General features: G+C 51.3%; 1 protein-coding gene and 1 long non-coding RNA gene across 2 annotated transcripts; one reads left to right on the top strand and one right to left on the bottom strand.

The window, feature by feature from the left end:
- Nucleotides 1-9,215: 9,215 nt before the first annotated feature.
- On the top strand, nt 9,216-19,504 carry LOC694216 (UL16-binding protein 1). Its single transcript, XM_077999524.1, has 4 exons — nt 9,216-9,300; nt 16,541-16,804; nt 17,019-17,294; nt 17,942-19,504. The coding sequence occupies exons 1-4, from the start codon at nt 9,216-9,218 to the stop codon at nt 18,049-18,051; spliced, it is 735 nt and encodes a 244-aa protein (XP_077855650.1). The 3' UTR covers nt 18,052-19,504.
- Nucleotides 16,841-19,618, bottom strand: LOC144340300 (uncharacterized). Its single transcript, XR_013416241.1, has 2 exons — nt 19,486-19,618; nt 16,841-17,156 (listed from the first exon to the last, which is right to left on the bottom strand). It is a non-coding gene; the product is annotated as an uncharacterized LOC144340300 (long non-coding RNA).
- Nucleotides 19,619-20,623: the final 1,005 nt, after the last annotated feature.

Here is a 20,623-nt window from a genome sequence, read left to right as displayed (position 1 = left end):
CCTGAGGTGAAAGGTGCGTGGGCAGGATGGGCCTGACAATGACAACTCTCAAGATGACACGCAGTTTCTCCCATGTGTTTCTGTGTGTTTTTGTGTGTGCCCGTGTATGTGCATGGCTGTGTCTGTATTTCTGCATGCATGTGTGTTTGTGTGTGTGTGTGTGCGCGCACATGCCTGTGTGGTGTGAGTGTGTGTGAGAGACTGTCCCTGCATGTCTCCGTGTGTGTGCGTGTGTGTGTGTGTGATAACATGCCTGTATGAATGGTGAATGGGTTTTCTGGTTGAGTTGCTGTGGAGGGAGACAGGGTCTCCAGGGCGCTTCCTGCCCACCCCTCCTTCTGTGTAGCCAGTAGCACAAATAGCACAATAAAAGGTAGTTTAATTTCATTTCATGCAAGTGTAAAACTTTTGAGCTTCAAAAACTACTCCATTTAGAAGGTAAAGAAAAAAAAAACTTCCAGAATGAGAGAAAATAATTGAAAATCATATATCTGGTACGGTACTGTTATTCTGAATATATAAAGAACTCTTGCAACTCAGTATTATAAAGTGAAGTAAGCCAATTTAAATATATACAAGGAATTTGAATAGACATTTCTCCAATGTGAGACAGGTAAACTACACGGTGGTCTCAAAAGAATAGAAAATTCTAGGCAGCAGTTTCAGGTGACAAGCAAAAGGAATCTGTTGAAATATCTGCAGCGGTTCTGGGCTGATAAGATGCTGAAAAACAGCGCGTGGACCAAGCTGATTAAGAATGAGTGGACCCAACATGGCCCTGGATTTGACCTAGGTTTCACCTAGGACCTCATTACATGCTGACTAACATACTAGTCAGCTCCCTAGCAGTTCTGAGAATACTCATATTTGGTGTAAAAATTCGAGGCACCAGAGTTCTCAGAAACCCTGTCCTTCTTCCAAAAATTTTCATGAATATTCCACCCGTTGATTGAAGAAACCCAGAAAGGTGGCAGCCCCAAGCCCCCTTGCCCCTGCCTGTCTCTTGAGTTCCCCTGCACTCCCTTGAGTATTTACTTTTCCTTTTACAATAAATCTCCATCCTTTCTCTATTTTCCTACAGGTCTTCAAATTCACTTCCCCAACCGCTGCCAAGAGCCTGGCACCAAGAGCTGGGGTCGTGGTCCCACCGGCGTTTGGGGACCTCCCCTTGCCCATCGGCATCAGAAGAAGAATGCAAATGGCAGTGAGCCCAGTAAAAGGCGCTCAGTGCCCACAGCCCTCAGGGAAATGCCAACCGCACCCACAAGAGGACGCCTCACCCCGATGGAATGGGTGACCCCAAACACAGTGAGGCTGGAGGGGGTGGGGCCTGCGCTCCTTACAAGGCAGAGAGCAGGAGAGGGAGAGTTGGTGGAGTGTGGGGCTATGCCTATGTCATCCTCTTCCCATTTTCCTGGCAGAGGTTTCCCTTTGTTCTCTGGCCCTACCTGCTTTCTTCTTCTCCCTTTCTCTGGTTCTCCCTCCCATCCTTCATTTCCAACCATCCCAAGGTTTTCTCCGCTCCACGGCATCCATGCTCCGGACTCCCAGCCCAGCTTATAAACCAGGAGCCCTGGACTGCGAGCGGCGGGATCCAGGAGACGACAACTTGACGCCCCTTCCGGACCCTGGACACTCAGGACCTAGTGCATCCCGGCGCCCTCCTATAGCAGCCCCAGGGCAAGGAGGATGGGGGTCCTCGCAGGGCCCACACTGTCGGAGCCCCACGGATTCGAGCGGGACAGAGAGGTCTACACACTGAGCCGGTGACAAAGTCCCGGCGAGGATGAAGCAGGAGCCTCGTGCTCCTCTTCCCACCAGGCCCCGCATTTCCTTGATTCTTCTGACACGGGAACCGCGGGTCCGTTGCCGCGACCAGTGAGTCATCCCAGGTCTTCGAAAGGCCGGTTTTTTCCGGACACTGTGGACCCGGAGGCCCGGGGGTATCGGCCGGCAGCGGGGCACCCACTCCGGGGTCTCCACAGGGCGGGACCTGGGTCCGGAGGTCCCGCGAAGCAGACGCCCTGGGCGGAGCTCGCAGAAGCCAGAGAGGACGCGGAGGGGTGGAAACTGAAACTCCCAGGAGCGGAACTTTCCCCCAAAGTCATCTGTGGTTGAAATCAGCAATAGCCTATAATATCCCCCCTGTGACAACACCGTTTGGTAGATATCTAGAACCAGTGCCTCCTCACTGAGGCAGCCCCGCACGCCTCTGCTCGTGTTCCCCGTCCCAGGACCCTCGGGGCCCACAACAGTTCAGGCGAGCCCATCCGGTGACCCTCGCTGGGGCTCCCGGCCCCACTCTTTCTTACTTCTTCACCTACGTATTTTCACCTGTTTCAGGATCGAAACCATGAAAAGTCATGTGTGAAAGGCTCCCCCCGCCCCTGCTTGGGTCCACTCTCGTTGGCCACAGCCCAGAATGAGACATTATTGGATTCTTTGAATCTTTCCAGGGAGTCTTTATGCTATTTCAAACGCGTATGCATAGGTATTCTTAATTCAGACTTGGATATTTTTTACTCCTGATGAAACCTGTCACCCTGTCCTTCAGTTTCCCCTCCTTTTATAATGAATGTTTCACCATCCTCTGCCCAAGCTGGGTCTTCACAATCACAGACAAGAGTGTCGCCAGCATTGCCATCCTGTGACATGAGACGCTTTAACGGTGCATTACTTTGCACAGCAATTCTGTGTCTGCAAATCTATTCTACACAATTAAATTCAGATTCATGCAAGCAGTTTCTGCAGCATTTCATTTTTCTAAAAGTAACTGACTGGAGACCATCTGGATCTTCATACACAGACACTGGTTACATTTGTTGTGAGGCAGTCATTCTGTGTAATGTCGTGCAGAGATAAAAAGGAAAGGAATCTATATGTGCGGGTATTGGAAGATCTTAAAAGTGTGTTATTTTGAGATAGAATCTGCATTCAGCAGAGTGCCTACGGGCTTATACTTGTTTTAAAAACCATCATTGATATATGTACACATCCCTATTGTTAGTAACGAAAACAGTATTTCCATAACTTATTGCCAGTCTGTTTGTCCGTTTTAGGAAACATCAATGTAGCTGAAAAGCCATGGTTGCAGGAATTGGTCATCACCGGCCAAGATCCTACACATCCTCCCAGCTGAGGTTGCCAGAGGAACAGGATGTAGAATGCAGTTAGGTTTCAGAGAGGAACCTAAAGTCAAACTGGACCAGGTGTCTTGTCTTGATCTCTGCCTCTTCACCCAACCCCCACCTGGTCAGGCAGTGACCCTGGAGGGCCTGGGATGATGCTTGGTGGGCAGTGAAGATGGGAAGCCAATTTTGGGAGTATGGTGAACATGGAGAGTCGGGACCCCACAGCAACTGGGGAGGAGCTGGTGTGATGCTGGGAGCACTGGGAATGTAGGGAGCCTAGGCACAGCACTCACTGCTCCTCCCATCTGGGACAGGATTGGGGCCAGTGATAAGAAAAGTTTCCTGAGTAGCAGAGTTCCCAAGCCTGGCAGAATGACTCGCCCCAGTTGCCACTATGTCCAGCCCATCCTACACTTTATATTCTATCAACAGCAATTTTTAAAACATTGTATCCAGAATGTAGACAAAGATAACCAATCACATAGGGAGGTAAGATAGCAACAAGAAGAACCAGCTGAAATGTGCAACAGAGACAGAAAATACATGGAACCTCTAGATCAGTACTCTGATAGAAATATAATGCAAGCCACAAGTATGAGCCACACAGGGAATTTTAAATATTCTAGTGAACACACTGAAAAAATAAAAAGAAACTGGTGAAATATATTTTTACAACATTTTTAACTCAATATGTTTTAACTAAATATTTATAACCACAATTATTATTTCAACATGTCATCAATGGAAAAATGAATAATGAGACATTTCACATTTTTATAGTAAACCTTTGAAATTTGGTGTGCACCATATACTGACAGTACTTCTCAATTTAAACTAGTTGTATTGCAAGCTCTCAATAGCCTCATGTAGCTAGTACTGCTGGGTTAGACTTTGCAGCTTTAGATTTTAGAATTACCTGGCTGGGCACGGTGGCTCACCCCTGTAATCCCAGCACTTTGGGAGCCGCAGGCGTGTGGACCACCTGAGGTCGGGAGTTCGAGACCATCCTGACCAACATGGTGAAACCCCTTCTCTACTAAAAATACGAAAATTAACTGGGTATGGTGGTTCACACCTATAGACCCAGTTACTCAGGAGGCTGAGGCACGAGAATCAATGGAACCCAGGAAGTGGAGGTTGCAGTGAGCCAAGATCATGCCACTGCATTTCAGCCCTGGCCATCGAGTGAGATTCTGTCTCAAAAAAAAAATTAATAATAAATAAATAAATTAGAATTATCAGGGAGGGATTTAAAAATAACTATGCTTACTATGTTTCAATAGCTTTTAAAAAATGAAAAAAAAATCATTGAGTAAAACATTTTCCTGGTTTTCTTGCTCTGTTGTTGCTATGGCATGTGGGGCCTGCCAGTTAGAGCTAAACAGTCAGTTTTGCTGTTTCTAGGCAGGAAAATGCTCTCATCATAAGTAAATATCTAGTCATCCCAGGAGGTGACTCTGGTAATGTATGTTTTCATTAGTCAATTCCACTCTTAAAGGTACAATTCTCCTGACTTTTTAACGTTTTCCTAGGGTGCCATCCTGTATGTTAAATCCAAAATTGATGATTTCTTCTCAAAGGCAGTGTTACCATAATTCACACCATTTAGATATATTATTTAAAAAGTGCTTAAATCTTTTCAACATTGTTCATTAAGCTTCTGTTAAAATCATAAAAATGTCATGTCTGATTAATTCAACTGAGTTCAGTTTTTAAACAGTACTACTGTTTTACAATGTGCTATTTATTGTTTAAGCCTAGAATTCATTAGTGCTTCTAATAAACTGAAAGGGATGGAGTATTTTACTAATATATTCATCATAATTATAATAAATTTAAGACTGTGGGCCAATTTTATGAAATCTATATAGAAATGATAGGAAGTAAATGAATTTAACATAGTTCTAGCATTTATTTTGTCTGAAAGCCAATGTTCAGTGAAAACGTTTTTCTCTTCTGAAAACCTGAAGCAAGTAATGCTAGAAACGTGATTTTCTACAGAATTGACAGGTTGGTAAGATGAAACATGACCGAAGTAGTATCATTCATCTGTTTAACGTTTATAGCCTGGGAACATGCCTTATAATATGGCCAAAAGGCTACATGTTTCAATATACTCCTAAATATAAGAGACTTTAAGCTCATAAGTTCAGAAAGGAGTATTGTCTGTAAATTACATCTCAATAAGCTTAATATTTATAAAAGATAGGAGAAGACTAGCACTAGTCGAATAAGAGAAAAACAATAAGCTTTTCCAATCTACAAGTGCATCTGTGAAAAGCTAGGTTAAAGTCAACCCATTTTCTACCTCCTTGAGGCTGTGACTAACAGCCTGGAATGGTACAAATCCACTGGATGAAGACAGGAAAGAAGCTCAGGCTTCTGGCTCCCTTTCCCAACTTACTCCAGAGAAACAATGGAAGGAAGAAGGAAACACCTGACCAACAGACTACACAGCAGCAACCCTGGTTGCAAGATAACAACGGAGTATTGTTTCTAAAATATGAAGGAAAAGAACTTGAGCCTAGACTTTTATATCCAGTCAAATTTTCATTTAAATAGGAAGGTATCTTTTCTGTTGCAGTGGTAACAAATTGCCACATACTTACCTGCTTAAATCAGTACATCTTTGTTATTTCGCAGTCCTCTAGGTCACAAGCCTGAGATGGCATGACTGATTTCTCTGCTCCCAGTCCTCAAGGTCAAAATCAAGGTGTCCACCCACTGGGCTCTGATTGGGAGGTTCTGCGAAGCATCTGCTTCCAAGTGCATTCAGGTTGCTTGCAGAATCCAGTCCTTGGACCTGTGGGACTGAGGTCCCAGCTTCCCTGCTGGCTGTCAGCTGCAGCCCTTCCCTAACTCCTAGAGGCCCCTCTCCAGTTTGCTCATGGTCCCCACAGCTCAGAGCCAGCAACAGTGCATGGAATCCTTCCCATGCTTAGAATCTCTCTGACATTGGACGCATCTTTCTTGGCTCCAGCATGAGAAAATTCTCTGCTTTTTAGAGCTCAAGTAATGACACTGGGCCCACCCAGAGAACCCAGGAAAATCTATTTTAAGGTCAACTGATTAGTAGCTTTAATTATGCCTGTGCAGAACCTAGACTAGCGGTACCTAGACTCACAGTACCTAGACTAGTGGTGCCTAGACTCACAGTACCTAGACTAGGAGTAGCTGGTTTCTCAAGGCCCCTCACCCCTTATTCTCTCCATCCCCTTCTTCCTGGCCCCCTTTCCTTTCCCATTTCCATTCCCACTTTCATAATCATTTCTTCTTTGCTTAAAATACTGGATTTTCCTGCTGCTGGTACGCTCCAGGCTCAAACAAACAGGCTAAGACAGCAGCTAGTTGTCCTATCATCAGTGTTTTCTAGAACATAACGTTCTAAAAAAGGTACAGGAAACTTGAAGGGGCAGCTTCCGAATCCTGCCCACCAGAGTGTATGAGAATTATTCAAAACATACAAAACCTGAAGGATATTTGCCTCCTAAAGATCCAAGTTGGAAATAGTTTAGAGGCAGGTACCTCAATAGAGCAAGAGAAACACAGGAGATTCGACAAGAGAACCGAGGAGGACGAGTGACCAAAGAATCTGTTCCAGATTACTGTTACCTCACAACAAGGGAAATGTGAAGTTAGGATCACAGAAACAAGGAAGTGTAACTAAGAATAACTGGAAATTACCGCTAGGAAAAAATCAGGAAAAGGGGGCTGGAGGTGGCACAAGAAAGGGATAGGAAAACGTGCTGATAGTTCTAAAATTAGGAATAAAACAAAACCAATAACACCAATAAATGTGATACATATTGGTATGAGTCATAGGTTAAGGGCAGCCACCCTGAGAAGAAAACTAGAATATATAACTTTTAAACCAACCAAAGAAAACCTCGGTATACTAAATGGAGCACAGGTATGGAGGGGGAAATACCAGCAATAAAAAAACAATAAATACACGTGGACCAGGCACAGTGGCTCATGCCTGTAATCCCTGCACTTTGGGAGGCCGAGGTGGGAGGATTGCTTGAGCTCAGGAGTTCAAGACCAGCCTGGGCAATATAGGCAGACCCCATCTCTACAAACAAATATAGAAAATTAGCCCAGTGGGTGGCGCATGCTTGTAGTCCTGGCTACTTGGAGGCTGAGGCAGCAAGATGACCTGAGCCCAGGAGTTAGAGGCTGCAGCTAGCTATGACCACGCCGCTGCACTCCAGCCTGGACAACAGAGGAAGACCCCGTATCTTAAAATAAACAAACAAAAAAGATGGCATAGCTAAATCCTAAACAGTAATAATTACAATAAAGGTGAATTACTAAACTCATCACATAAATCACTGAAACTCCCAGGCTGGATTTTAAAATATCAAATAATATACACTATTTTCAAAAGACAATGTTAAATGTAAAGTTTAAAAATCATAGGTGCTGTATCTCTCAAGAAAGGCTACTTTGTTTGTTTGTTTGTTTTAGCCACTACAATATGCTTTATTGTTCTTGGAAAGGGCTCAGGATTTGGTTTTAAATCAGGCTGCACACTTTTCATCAGTCTCACATCTCTCTCCCCATGCCAAACTGGCTCCAGTTAGCAATGCCGCATAAATACCAGGGAGACCTTCAGAAACTTCCAGAAGCCTCCCCTCCTCCTGACCTCCAACCCCTGAAATCCAAGACCTCCCCTGTTAGCCCAGGACCCCTACTTAGGGTCCAGTCTGGAACTCGCCAACCCGACCCACTTTGGACCAGCCTGGTAGCAGTAGAGGCTGGAGAAAAACACCCAACTCTGCGCCAGCAACTGTGCCACTGGGGACTGGAGCCCAGGGTGTGACATGCCTGGAGGAAGCAGAGGGCCCCTGCATGAGTCACCCCAGCCCTCAAGGCTGTCACAGCTCCAGTGGCCCCGCCCCACCCACTTGCAACTCCAGGCCATGGATCTGGAAATGCTTGGATTCTTGCTCCCTCTCAGACCCCAACCCTTCTTTTCTCCTTCCCTTTCCTCCTGGCCGCCTTATCTTTTCCCATTTCCATTCCTGCTTTCAGACTCATTCCTTCTTTGTTTAAAACACAGATTTTCGCCTGGGCACTGTGGCTCATGCCTGTAATCCCAGCACTTTGGGAGTGCGAGGTGGGCGGATCAGGAGGTCAGGAGTTCAAGACCAGCCTGTCCAACATAGTGAAACCCTCTCTCTACTAAACATACAAAAAAAGTAGCCAGGTGTGTTGGCAGCCGCCTGTTATCCTAGCTACTCGGGAAGTTGAGGCAGGAGAATCTCTTGAACCTGGGAGGCGGAGACTGTAGCAAGTTGACATTGTGCAACTGCACACCAGCCCCTGCAACAGTGCCAGACTCCGTCTCAAAAAGAAAAAAAAGGCAAGATTCTTTTGGCCCCGGTGCACTCTAGGCTCAATCAAACCAGCTGAAGACAGCAGTTTGCTGTCCATCATCATGCTGCTATGTTTTCTAGAAGATTCTATCCTGATGAAGCACCCCCAGACTGGTTGAAAACGAGTTACTCTTTCTTGGAAAATCTTTGTGGACACCCAGGTGGGCATTCAAATTTCCAAGTTGTGGCCAGTTTCAGCGGCTCCGGACGGAGAGGGGCGGGGACTCAGCGACGCAGGCGGAGGGAGGGCGGCTGTCGCTGGTGCAGGCGGTGACGGGGAGACACTGCCGGCACTGAGTATTCCTGTGGAAGTTTCTTCACCTTCCTGTGAGTAAGTGTTTACATTGTGGTAATGATACATGCTGTGTTGAAAACTTAGGTGATGGGGCCATGGAAAGAACCGCGCTCTGGCCCGCTCGGGGCCTGTGCAAGCCGCCACCAAGCCTCGGGGGGGCGGGTTGGAGGGGAAAGTTTCGTCAGCCAGGCCGCTCCCAGAAGACAGCGTGACGGGGTGGAGCATCCCTAACAAGGGCAGGCTAGGATCCCGCCCATTGGATCCCAGCCCACGGCGGGGCGGGGTGCCGCGAAGCGGAGAGGGGAGGGTCTGGGCAGCCTTTATAATTAGCTGGCGTGGGAGCTCCGAAGCGATTCATCCGCCGGACTCCACTTCGACCGCGCCTCCTGTCCCCTGCGCTCCAGGTCTACTATGGCAGCGACCGCCAGCACTGCGTTCCTTCTGTGCCTCTCCTTTCTGCACCTGCTGTCCGGCTGGTCCGGGGCAGGGCGGGCCGGTGAGTTCGGGGATGGAGCCTAAGTGGGGCGGGAGGCCAAACCTGGTGGGCTGAGCACTGCAGAGGGTTTCAGAGGAGGGGAGGCTTCTGCAAGGACTGGCGCGATCTCCCGGAACATCGCGGTCTCCCGAACATCGCCGTTCCCCCGAATATCGCGGTCCCCCCGAACATCGCGGTGCCCCTGAACATCGCGATCTCCCCAAACATCCCGGTCTCCCCGAACATCGCGGTCTCCCCGAAAATCGCCATCTCCCGGAACATCGCGGTCTCCCGGAACATCTCGATCTCCCCGAACATGCCCGGCTGAAGGCACTCAGTTCGCCTCCGCGGCTCCTTTCCGCCGGGTCCGATTCCTCCGGCTGCCGCTTGCCCCGCAGGCCAGGAAGCTTCTGGATGCACCGGCGCTATCTCCCCGAACATCGCGGTTTCCCCGAACGTCGCGGTCGCCCCGAACGTTGCGATCTCTTTTCCGCCGGGTCGGCTTCCTGCGGCTTCTGTTTGCCCCAGGAGGCTCCTGAAAGGACCGGCGCGATCTCCCTGAACATCGCATTTTACCAGAACATCGCGTTCTACCGGAACATCGCGATCCTCCCAGAACATCCCGGTCTCCCCTAACATCGCTATCTCCCCGAACAACTCGATCTCCCCGAACATCCCGGTCTCCCCGAACATCGCGGTCTTCCGGAACGTCGCCGTCTCCCCAAATATCCCGGTTCCCCCGAACATCGCGGTCTCCCCCAACATCGCGGTCTCCCTGAACATCGCGGTCTCCCCACACTTGCCCCGCTGACGGCACTCAGTTGCACCCGGCGGCTCCTTTCCGCCTAGTAGGCTTCCTGCGGCTTCTGCTTGCCCCAGGAGGCTTCTGGAAGGACCGGCGCCATCTCCCGGAACATCGCCTTCTACCCGAACATCGCGGTCTCTCCGAACATAGCGTTTCCCCGGAACATCGCGGCCTCTCCGAACATCGCGGTCTCTCCGAACATCGCGGTCTCTCCGAACATCGCTGTCTCCCCGAACATCGCGGTTCCCTCGAACATCGCGGTCTCTCCGAACATCGCTGTCTCCCCGAACATCGCGGTCTACCCGAACATCGCTGTTCGCCCGAACGTTGCTGTCTCCTCGAACATCGCGGTCTCCCCGAACATCCCTGTTCGCCCGAACATTGCTGTCTCCTCGAACATCGCCGTCTCTCCGAACGTCGCTGATTCCCCGAACATCGCGGTCTCCCCGAACATCGCTGTCTCCCCGAACATCGCGGTCTCCCCGAACATCGCTGTTCGCCCGAACATTGCTGTCTCCTCGAACATCGCGGTCGCGCCGAACATCGCTGTTTCCCCGAACATCGCGGTCTCTCCGAACGTCGCTGATTCCCCGAACATCGCGGTCTCCCCGAACATCGCTGTCTCCTCGAACATCGCGGTCTCTCCGAACATCGCTGATTCCCCGAACATCGCGGTCTCCCCGAACATTGCTGTCTCCTCGAACATCGCGGTCTCTCCGAACATCGCTGTCTCCCCGAACATCGCGGTTCCCCCGAACATCGCGGTCTCCCCGAACATAGCGTTCCCCCGGAACATCGCTGTCTCCCCGAACATCGCTGTCTCCCCGAACATCGCTGTTTCTTCGAACATCGCGGTCCCCACGAACATCTCGGTCTCCCCGAAAATCGCCATCTCCCCGAACATCTCGATCTCCCGGAACATGCCCGGCTGAAGGCAATCAGTTCCCCTCCGCAGCTCCGTTCCGCCGGGTCCCATTCCTCCAGCTGCTGCTTGCCCCGCAGGCCAGGAAGCTTCTGTGTGCCCCGGCGCGATCTCTCCGAACGTTGCGGTCTCCCCGAACGTTGCGATCTCCCCGAACGTTGCGATCTCCCCGAACGTTGCGATCAACCCGAACATGCCCTGCTGAGGGCCCTCAGTTCCCCTCCGCGGCTCCTTTCCGCCCAGTCGGCTTCCTGCGGCTTCTGCTTGCCCCAGGAGGCTTCTGGAAGGACCCGCGCCATCTCTCGGAACATCGCCTTCTACCCTAACATCGCCATCTCCCGGAATATCCCGGTTTCTCCGAACATCCTGGTCTCCCCGAACATCGCGGTCTACCCGAACATCGCGATCTCCCTGAACATGCCCTGCTGAGGGCACTCAGTTCCGCCCCGCGGCTCCTTTCCGCTTAGTGGGCTTCCTGCGGCTGCTGCTTGCCCCAGGAGGCTTCTTCAGAAGGACCGGCACCATCTCCCCTAACATCGCGTTCTACCCGAACATCGCGGTCTCCCCGAACATAGCGTTTCCCCGGAACATCGCGGTCTCTCCGAACATCGCGGTCTCTCCGAACATCGCTGTCTCTCCGAACATCGCTGTCTCCCCGAACATCGCGGTTCCCCTGAACATCGCGGTCGCCCGAACATCGCGGTCTCTCCGAACATCGCTGTCTCCTCGAACATCGCGGTCTCCCCGAACATCGCTGTTCGCCCGAACATTGCTGTCTCCTCGAACATCGCGGTCGCGCCGAACATCGCGGTCTCTCCGAACATCGCTGTTTCCCCGAACATCGCGGTCTCTCCGAACATCGCTGTCTCCCCGAACATCGCGGTCTCTCCGAACATCGCTGATTCCCCGAACATCGCGGTCTCCCCGAACATTGCTGTCTCCTCGAACATCGCGGTCTCTCCGAACATCGCTGTCTCCCCGAACATCGCTGTTCCCCCGAACATCGCGGTCTCCCCGAACATAGCGTTCCCCCGGAACATCGCTGTCTCCCCGAACATCGCTGTTTCTTCGAACATCGCGGTCCCCACGAACATCTCGGTCTCCCCGAAAATCGCCATCTCCCCGAACATCTCGATCTCCCGGAACATGCCCGGCTGAAGGCAATCAGTTCCCCTCCGCAGCTCCGTTCCGCCAGGTCCCATTCCTCCAGCTGCTGCTTGCCCCGCAGGCCAGGAAGCTTCTGTGTGCCCCGGCGCGATCTCTCCGAACGTTGCGGTCTCCCCGAACGTTGCGATCTCCCCGAACGTTGCGATCTCCCCGAACGTTGCGATCAACCCGAACATGCCCTGCTGAGGGCCCTCAGTTCCCCTCCGCGGCTCCTTTCCGCCCAGTCGGCTTCCTGCGGCTTCTGCTTGCCCCAGGAGGCTTCTGGAAGGACCCGCGCCATCTCTCGGAACATCGCCTTCTACCCTAACATCGCCATCTCCCGGAATATCCCGGTTTCTCCGAACATCCTGGTCTCCCCGAACATCGCGGTCTACCCGAACATCGCGATCTCCCTGAACATGCCCTGCTGAGGGCACTCAGTTCCGCCCCGCGGCTCCTTTCCGCTTAGTAGGCTTCCTGCGGCTGCTGCTTGCCCCAGGAGGCTTCAGAAGGACCGGCACCATTGCCTTCTTCAGAAGGACCGGCACCATCTCCCCTAACATCGCGTTCTACCCGAACATCGCTATCCGTCCGAACATCTCGGTCCTCCCCAACATCGCGGTTTCCCTGAACATCGCTGTCTCCTCGAACATCGCGGTCCCCCCGAACATCTTGGTCTCCCCGAAAGTCGCCATCTCCCCCAACATCTCCATCTCCCCGAACACACCCGGCTGAAGGCACTCAGTTCCCCTCCGCGGCTCTTTTACGCCAGGTCCAATTCCTCCGGCTGCTGCTTGTCCCGTAGGTCAGGAAGCTTCTGGATGGACCCGCGCGATCTCCCCGAACATCGCGGTTTCCCGGAACGTCGCGGTCTCCCTGAACCTTGCTGTCTCTCTGAACATCGCGGTCTCCTCGAATATCGCTGATGGTCTCCCCAAACATCTCGGTCTCCCCGTACATCGCGGTCCCCCCGAACATCGCGGTCTCCTCGAACATAGCGGTGCCCCCAACATCGCTCTCTCTCCGAACATCGCGGTCTCCCGGAACACCGCGATCCCCCCCGAACATCGCAGTCTCCCCAAACATTGCGATGTCTCTGAACATCGCTATCTCCCTGAACATGCCCGGCTGAAGGCACTCAGTTCCCCTCTGGGGCTCCTTTCCACCGAGTCCGCTTCTGCAGCTGCTGCTAGCCCCGCAGGCCAGGGGAGTGTCAAAGAAGGCTGAAAAGGAATCGCAGGAGGGTGGAGGGGCCAAAGGGCTACAGAGGGCAAGGTGGGCCGGGGATCCCTGGTGCAGACCCGCAGCCCCACTCACCCTAGGGAAGAAAAAACCAGATCCCCGAACCCTAACTGGGGTCAGGACAGGGGTGAAGGGAAGTTCCACAGGGACGCGATCACAGACCCCCTCGCCATCCACAGCCCTGCTCTGCTCTGACCTGCTCTTCACCACACAAACCTTCCAGCACCTTCAGGGCTTCCTGCCCTGGAACTTCCCCCTACACTTTGGGGCAGACACTCACCTGCACCCAGGGACTCACCAGACACTTCCTACCCCTCCCCTCACCATTCACTTTCACCACCCAGGTCGCATCCTTTCACTCTCCGTCTCAGCTCACCCCAGTCACCACACAGGCCTCCCTCACCTCCCTATCCATGAAGGAGCCCTTAGCACCTCCCCCAGCAACTAGCACCTTCTCCCCTTTTGCCTGAGGACACACCCCAGCAAACACACCCCACACTTTCCACATAACTTAGTGCAGGGGGAATGGGAAGGACCATTTCCCCCAGGATGACCCTGGGAGCGCCCCTGAGTAGAGGCGCCCACTACTTCCCTTGGGTTCCAGACCCGCCTCTTCTTCCTACTGGGGAGATAGGGTTATACAGAACAGTCACTACGCAGGCAGGAGTCAGCAAACCCTTTCTAGAAAGGAAAGGCTGAAGGCACTTTGGTCCTTGCTGGCCATGGGTACTGTGTGTCAAGTCCTGTCCCTTTGTAGAGCAACAGCAGGCAACGGCAACCTGCAGATAAAAGGCAGACCAGATGTGGACACCATCCTAGGTTGCTGACCCCAGATGAGGGTACATGCTGTGTCCTCAGAATTGCTGCCCCATCCCCCAGGGTGTCATCTCCAAGTAATGTAAGTTGAAGAGTCGCAGGTGTGTCCTACCCTGCCTGTGGCTTCTGGGTGGTGTGGATGTGATGGATGTGAATGGAGGTTCTATGGTTCCAGGCCTACTGCTCCCCTCCTTTGCTGCTGAGTGGCATCATCAGTCCCTCAGGGTGATCACGGACCCTCCCTGAAGCCTCAGGTGTGAGCGGAGGGTGAGGGGTGCACCCATGTGGTGTCCTGGGGATCAGAGCCAACTGCTTGTGCAGCTTCTTGGTTCCCTGTGGCCCTGCTCCTGCCCATCTCGAGACCCACCTGTGTCTTCTCACTGCTGGGCCTACCTTCCTAATGACCTAAAGGGTGAGGAGCACACCCTGTGATGGGCAGCTCTGAGGCTGTGTGGTCACTGCCCTCCCATAGCTGGAGGCCCATCTCCACCAGGGCCCAGGACCACACCTGGAGCCTCTTTTAAGTGAGGGGATTTTGCTGCTGTGAGTGGCACAGCCTTGCTTCTGAGCACTAGGGGACCCTGTTGTGATTCTGCAGTTGGCAATTGCCATGAAATCCACATAGCACCTTTTCCAACCACACGTCTCTGGGATCTTAGGGACTCCAGGGTCAAATAGCCATATTGGTAGGTCCAGCAACACCCCTCATCACAGAGTGTGTATGGTTGCATCCCAGCTACAAGAGCAGAGTTGAATAGTGACAGGGGAGGTCATATGACCAGCACAACCTATAATAGTTACTACATTAACTACAAACACTATCCATTCCCAGTACGAATCCAGGAAATGTGAAATTACTATTGAATGGGTCTAGGAACCCAGCACATCCCTGTAAGCTGGACCTGACACAGGTGTCCGTCTGTTACTTTGCCCTAAATGCACCTCATGAGTAATAGAGGAGCAAGTTAATGCTTCTGGTCCCTGCGAGGATGTCAGACCACACACTGTGTCCACCAGGAGTGTCTGGGTATTTGCTGTTTCATAGTATACACTTACCAGAGCGAATGCCCTATCTGGCTCTGTGAGAGAGTCTGAAGGAGTCATTGCAGTTGCTGTGGGGTTGAAGGAGCCCACCAGGGCCTCTGGACTCTCCTTTTAGTAATGGACTCTGGGTCTGAGATGTGACTCAGTTCTCAAAGCTGGGCAAAGGAGCTCAGTTATTTCCTGGGGTGACTCCTTTCAGCCTCCAGGTCATCCATCCTTGCATTTTGTCTTTGTTTGCTGTAATTATTTAACTCTAGCAGTATTCAGGTTGAGTTTCCATTTCTTTTGGATCTTTGACTCCTTTGTTCTATGAGCCATGGGCATACCTTTGTATGGCTGAGGGCCCCAGCTGGCATTGTGACTTCTTTAATTATTTCCATCATTGCACCCTCCTTCCTCCTGACAGTTGACGGCCTCCAATTGAGATCTCTTATTTCAGGATTTTCCATCACCATTACTACTGGGGAGCCCATTTCAGGAACAGCATTTCCTACCCCCAATCCCGGCCTTCAGCAACAGGCATCCCTGGGCTTCCTGACAGTCTGCTGCCTTATCCCAGGGCCTTCTTTATATGCTCAGTAAACAGGAGTCCTCCAGGCATCCCATGAGCCCAGAGGATGGACATCGTTCTGGATTTTCATACTGCAGTCACTCTGGCATGGGCGCTTCTCTGAGCCTTTTGGTTCTTTCCTCTATACCCTGACTTAGAAGTTCTGGATTTTCCACTACCTGCCCTGTGAACCATCCCTTTCCAAGGTTCCAGGAATTCATGCTCATAGCAGATGGGCAACTTCGTCGGGGCTTTGCCAACGTATTAAATCCTGTGACCTGTGACAATAATCACTTGCTTATCAAAACTGAATTCTGCCCTCCCCACCCACACACTGTGCTGGAGCATCCAAGGGCAGCTCCCACACCCTCTCCCGCCTCCTGCAGTCCACACAGACTGCTGCTGTGGGTCCTCCTCATCCAGGCCTTTTCCTGCCACAACAGGCCTGGCACATCCACGACAAGGTCATGTGCTGACCGATGTGGGCACGGAGCATGTGGGACATGTCTGGAGGGGCCATGTGGTTTCACGGCTGCAGGAACCTTCCCCTCCATGTATTCAAGCAAGGGAGACGCTCTAGTCATTAGCTAGTTTTCATGACAGTCCTGGCTGGCACATCTTGCTCTGCCAGCCCAGCTCCTCAGAAGTATTTACTTGCAGTCACTATAAGGGGGAGGAGGGGATTTAGGTTCCACTTCCCACCACACCAACCCCCTCCTGTGTTTTTCTTCCACAGTCAAACACTGTCTTTCCTATGACTTCATCATCACTCCTAAGTTCAGACCTGAACCACGATGGTGTGAAGTTCAAGGCCTGGTGGATGAAAGGCCTTTTCTTCACTATGACTGTGTTAACCACAAGGCCAAAGCCTTTGCTTCTCTGGGGAAGAAAGTCAATGTCACAAAAACCTGGGAAGAACAGACTGAAACCTTAAGAGACGTGGTGGATTTCCTCAAAGGGCAACTGCCTGACTTTCAAGTGGAGAATTTAATGCCCATTGGTAAGTTTAAAATGGCCCAGGGAGCAGACACAGTAGTAACTTAGAGGCATTTATTGGTTTCATGTAAAAAATAAATCAGAAGTTTGTGTCACACAAGAGGCTGAGAAGCATGAACAGGATGCAGCAGAGAGAGCAAGTCCAGGAGCCAGGAAAGGAAGCAGGGTGGGGCTCAGGACTTGTCAAGATCAGAGCTGATCTCTTTCCAATGGGGCAGAGCCCCTCATTCTGCAGGCCCGGATGTCTTGTGAGCACGAAGCCCATGGACACGGCAGAGGATCTTGGCAGTTCCTCTTCAATGGACAGACGTTCCTCCTCTTTGACTCAAACAACAGAAAGTGGACAGCACTTCATCCTGGAGCCAAGAAGATGAAAGAGAAGTGGGAGAAGAACACGGAGGTGACCATGTTCTTCCAGAAGATTTCAATGGGGGATTGTAAGACATGGCTTGAAGAATTTTTGATGTACTGGGAACAAATGCTGGATCCAACAAGTAAGTGAGAGGGGAAAAAAAGGAGTTCAGATCTTATCAGTCCGGTGTCTGAGTGTGTGACTGCATGTGTGTGAGTGTTTGAGTGAGTGTGAACATGACCCCCTCATGGGGGGCTCCTCCTGGGGGTGCTGGCATGACTGTGCTATCTCATCCTCCTCTCACTTCTTCCTCCTGACTCCTCTTCCTCCCTGCACTTGCTTGTGCTCCACCCACGGTGCATTTCTCACCAACCTCAAATCTGTGGGTGTCAGTGTTTCCATATCTTTTTCATTAGTGTTCCTTCCTCCTAGAATTGCCGTTTCTTTCCTCTCCCCTCATCTGTTTCTGTAAATCCATCAAAATCACCTCCAATGCCAGGGCCCAAGACCCTCCCCTCTTTGGCCCTGGGACATCACCTCCTCTTTCTCCATGGCAGGAGGGTGGGCTATGTTGTCACCTTGCTTCCCTCAGCAGCTGTGTGAGCTCCCTGAGGACAGGGGACACCCCCTCTCCCTTCCTACCCCAGGACCTGTCCCAGAGGTTGCCCCACAGCAGAGGGGAGCAAAAGCTCTGCCTTCCAGGATGACCTGGGGTGGCAGGAGCTGAGGAGGCATCCCCTAAGATTTGCGGCCTCGACAAGGGTTGTCACTCCTGTGTTTCCATTTCAGAACCACCTTCTCTGGCCCAAGGCACAACCCACCCCAAAGCCATGGCCACCACTCTCATTCCCTGGAGCCTCCTTATCATCCTCCTCTGCTTCATTCTAGCTGGCAGCTGAGGAGACTTGTTTAGAGTGACAGGTACTGTGGGCAATATTGGGAGGGGAGCAAGGGGCAGATGGGTGAGATGGGAGGACGTGGAAGGAGAATTCCCAGAGTCCCAGAGGCCGGGAACTTCTCATCCTGACATGAGACAGATGAATGAGACCTGGTGTCACCTGTTGGCAATGACCTGGGCAGCTCAACCTTGAGTTCTGATGGATTCTCACTGTCAGAGGCCAGAGGGAAAGGGAGGGGCCCATACCAAGGCTTAAGGCATATTGAGCTTGAGAGGGTTCAGCCAGTTCAGGCCTGTTTCAGAGCAGGTTCCTATTTGGGAAGGGTAGCGGTATGTGGCCTGCAGGCAGCAGGAACTCAGGTGTGGGCAGTCTGCACAGTAGGAGAGGAGCAGCGTGACCACTTCATCTAGGATGTCAAGAGAAAGGGTGTCCCTGGAGAAGGCTACAAAGAGAGTGATCTGGAAGAATCCCAGGACGAGGGGGCTGTGAGGGCCTTCTCCCACCCAATTCCAAAGGCTGCATTCCCAGAGAAAGCAGCTCAGGTCCCAACAGTTAAGGTAGAAGGTGAAGAGTGGAGCATGTCCGGACTGAGGTTCAAGAAGAAGCCAGGCCCGTTGGACCCATGGGATTCCTGGCCGGGTCCTGGGGCGATGCCCCTGCCATTCTGCCTCCTGCACACTCCAGATCCTGAGCCAGCTGATGGCCCTGCCTGGAGCAGAGTGGACTCAGGCAGGGCAGCTGACCTGCTGCTGGAGTTCCATGCCCACCACTGAACTTGGTTAGGAATGAATGGGGCGGGGCAGGGGCAGTCCCATTCAAAGCTATGGGTGCAGCTCCCAGGGAGAGGAGAGGTTGAGAGCAAAGGGGAAAGAAGGAGGTTTGCCTGCAAGCCCACCCAAGGCCAGGGAACATGGATACAAAGACCTCTCTTTGGACAGGGCTCTCCCAGGTCCTCTAGACCCCTCCGTGAGAAGGGGGAGCAGGCCCTCCCTGGGGGTGCACAACCCTCATTACCAACCTCAATTCTGAGCCCTCATGCGCTGTAACAGGACCTGAGCTGGCTCTGTGGTGTGGTGAAGGAGGGTGGAGGTTGGCACAGGCTGCAGAGCCAAGGGTAGGTTTGGAGGGAAAAACATGTTCCTTATTTGGGGAAGAGGCTCCGAAATGGGGAGGGCCTGGGAGGGATCACCCAGGACAACAGACCCAGGTTTTTCTCAGCCACTTAAACCAACGCTTCATCTTTTCTGAAGGTGGAAGATGATATCAAGAAGCCTCTGTTAGCCTGTTCTGGTTCCTGCTCTCCCTTCAGGGAGGTCGCCTGTCTACTCACCACTGTGCCTTTCTGGAAAGCAGGAGTGCAAGCCTTAGCAAGCCCACAGGCCCCCAGGAGATGATGAGGACGTTGTAGACTCAGCGTCTCATGCCACTCATTACCTTTGCTGATGATCCTAGCAGCCATTTTTCTTAACGTCTTCTGCCACTTTCTCTCAGTGCTAACGGATGGAATTTCTGCACAAGTTTTAACTGAACAAGAAATCCCAGCAAAACGCATTTTCTTTCTACTTCTTTGATTGTGGGAAAGCAGACACTTCTCTGAAGCATGACCTTATTCTTCCAAACAGTATCGCTAGTAAAATAGCATGCTGGACTTCAGAGCTCAGGGATCCTTTCCATTTTAAATTCTTGGAGAAATCTCCAAACTGCTTTCCATAGCAGCTGAACACATTTGCTTTCCCACCAACAATGTCTGTTTCCTTTTCTCTGCAGCCTCACCACCATCTCTGACTTTGTGACTGGTTAGAGATGGTAACTCATTGCGGTTTTGATTTGCACTTATCTGATGATTAGTGATATGAAGCATTTTTTCGTGTTTGTTGGCCAATTGTAGGTCTTCTTTTGAAAAGTATCCTTTCATGTCTTTGCCCAATTTTAATTGGGTTTTTTCTTCTTGCTTGTTGAATTGTTTAAGTTCCTTGTAGATTCTGGATATTGGACCTTTGTCAGATGCATACTTTGCAAATAGTTTCCCCCATTCTACAAGCTGTTTAGTGTGTTGCTGACCAAGAATTGTTATAATCCTTTTTTATGGCTTTTTACAGTTCCTCATTCTGTCAACCATATTGGAGTGAAGCGGCATACTCATCACTAACTGTAATCTCCAACTTCTGGGCTCAAGTGATCCTCTAGACTCAGCCTCTGGAATAGCTGGGACTACAGGCGCATGCCACTAGGCCCGGCAAATTGTTTTATTTTAGGTAGAGATAAAGTCTTCCTATGTTGCCCAGGATGGTCTTCAAATCTTGGCCTTGAGCAATCCTCCCACCTTGGCCTCCCAATGCTCTGGGATTGCAGACATGAACCACAGTGCCTGTTGTAGAAATTTTTAATTATTTAATATGAAAATATTACATTCATGATTATTTTATTTAGTAAATAAAATAATGTAAAGCCCTGAAATAAACCTGCACACCTACAGCCATCTAATCTTCAACAGAAATGAGCAATGTGGGAAAGACTCCCTATTCGAAAATTAGTGCTGGGATATCCAGCCAGCCATATGCAGAAGAAGGAA

This window comes from Macaca mulatta, chromosome 4 (genome assembly GCF_049350105.2).
Source record: "Macaca mulatta isolate MMU2019108-1 chromosome 4, T2T-MMU8v2.0, whole genome shotgun sequence".
Classification (NCBI taxonomy): domain Eukaryota; kingdom Metazoa; phylum Chordata; class Mammalia; order Primates; family Cercopithecidae; genus Macaca; species Macaca mulatta.
This window is presented reverse-complemented; position numbering and strand designations above follow the sequence as displayed.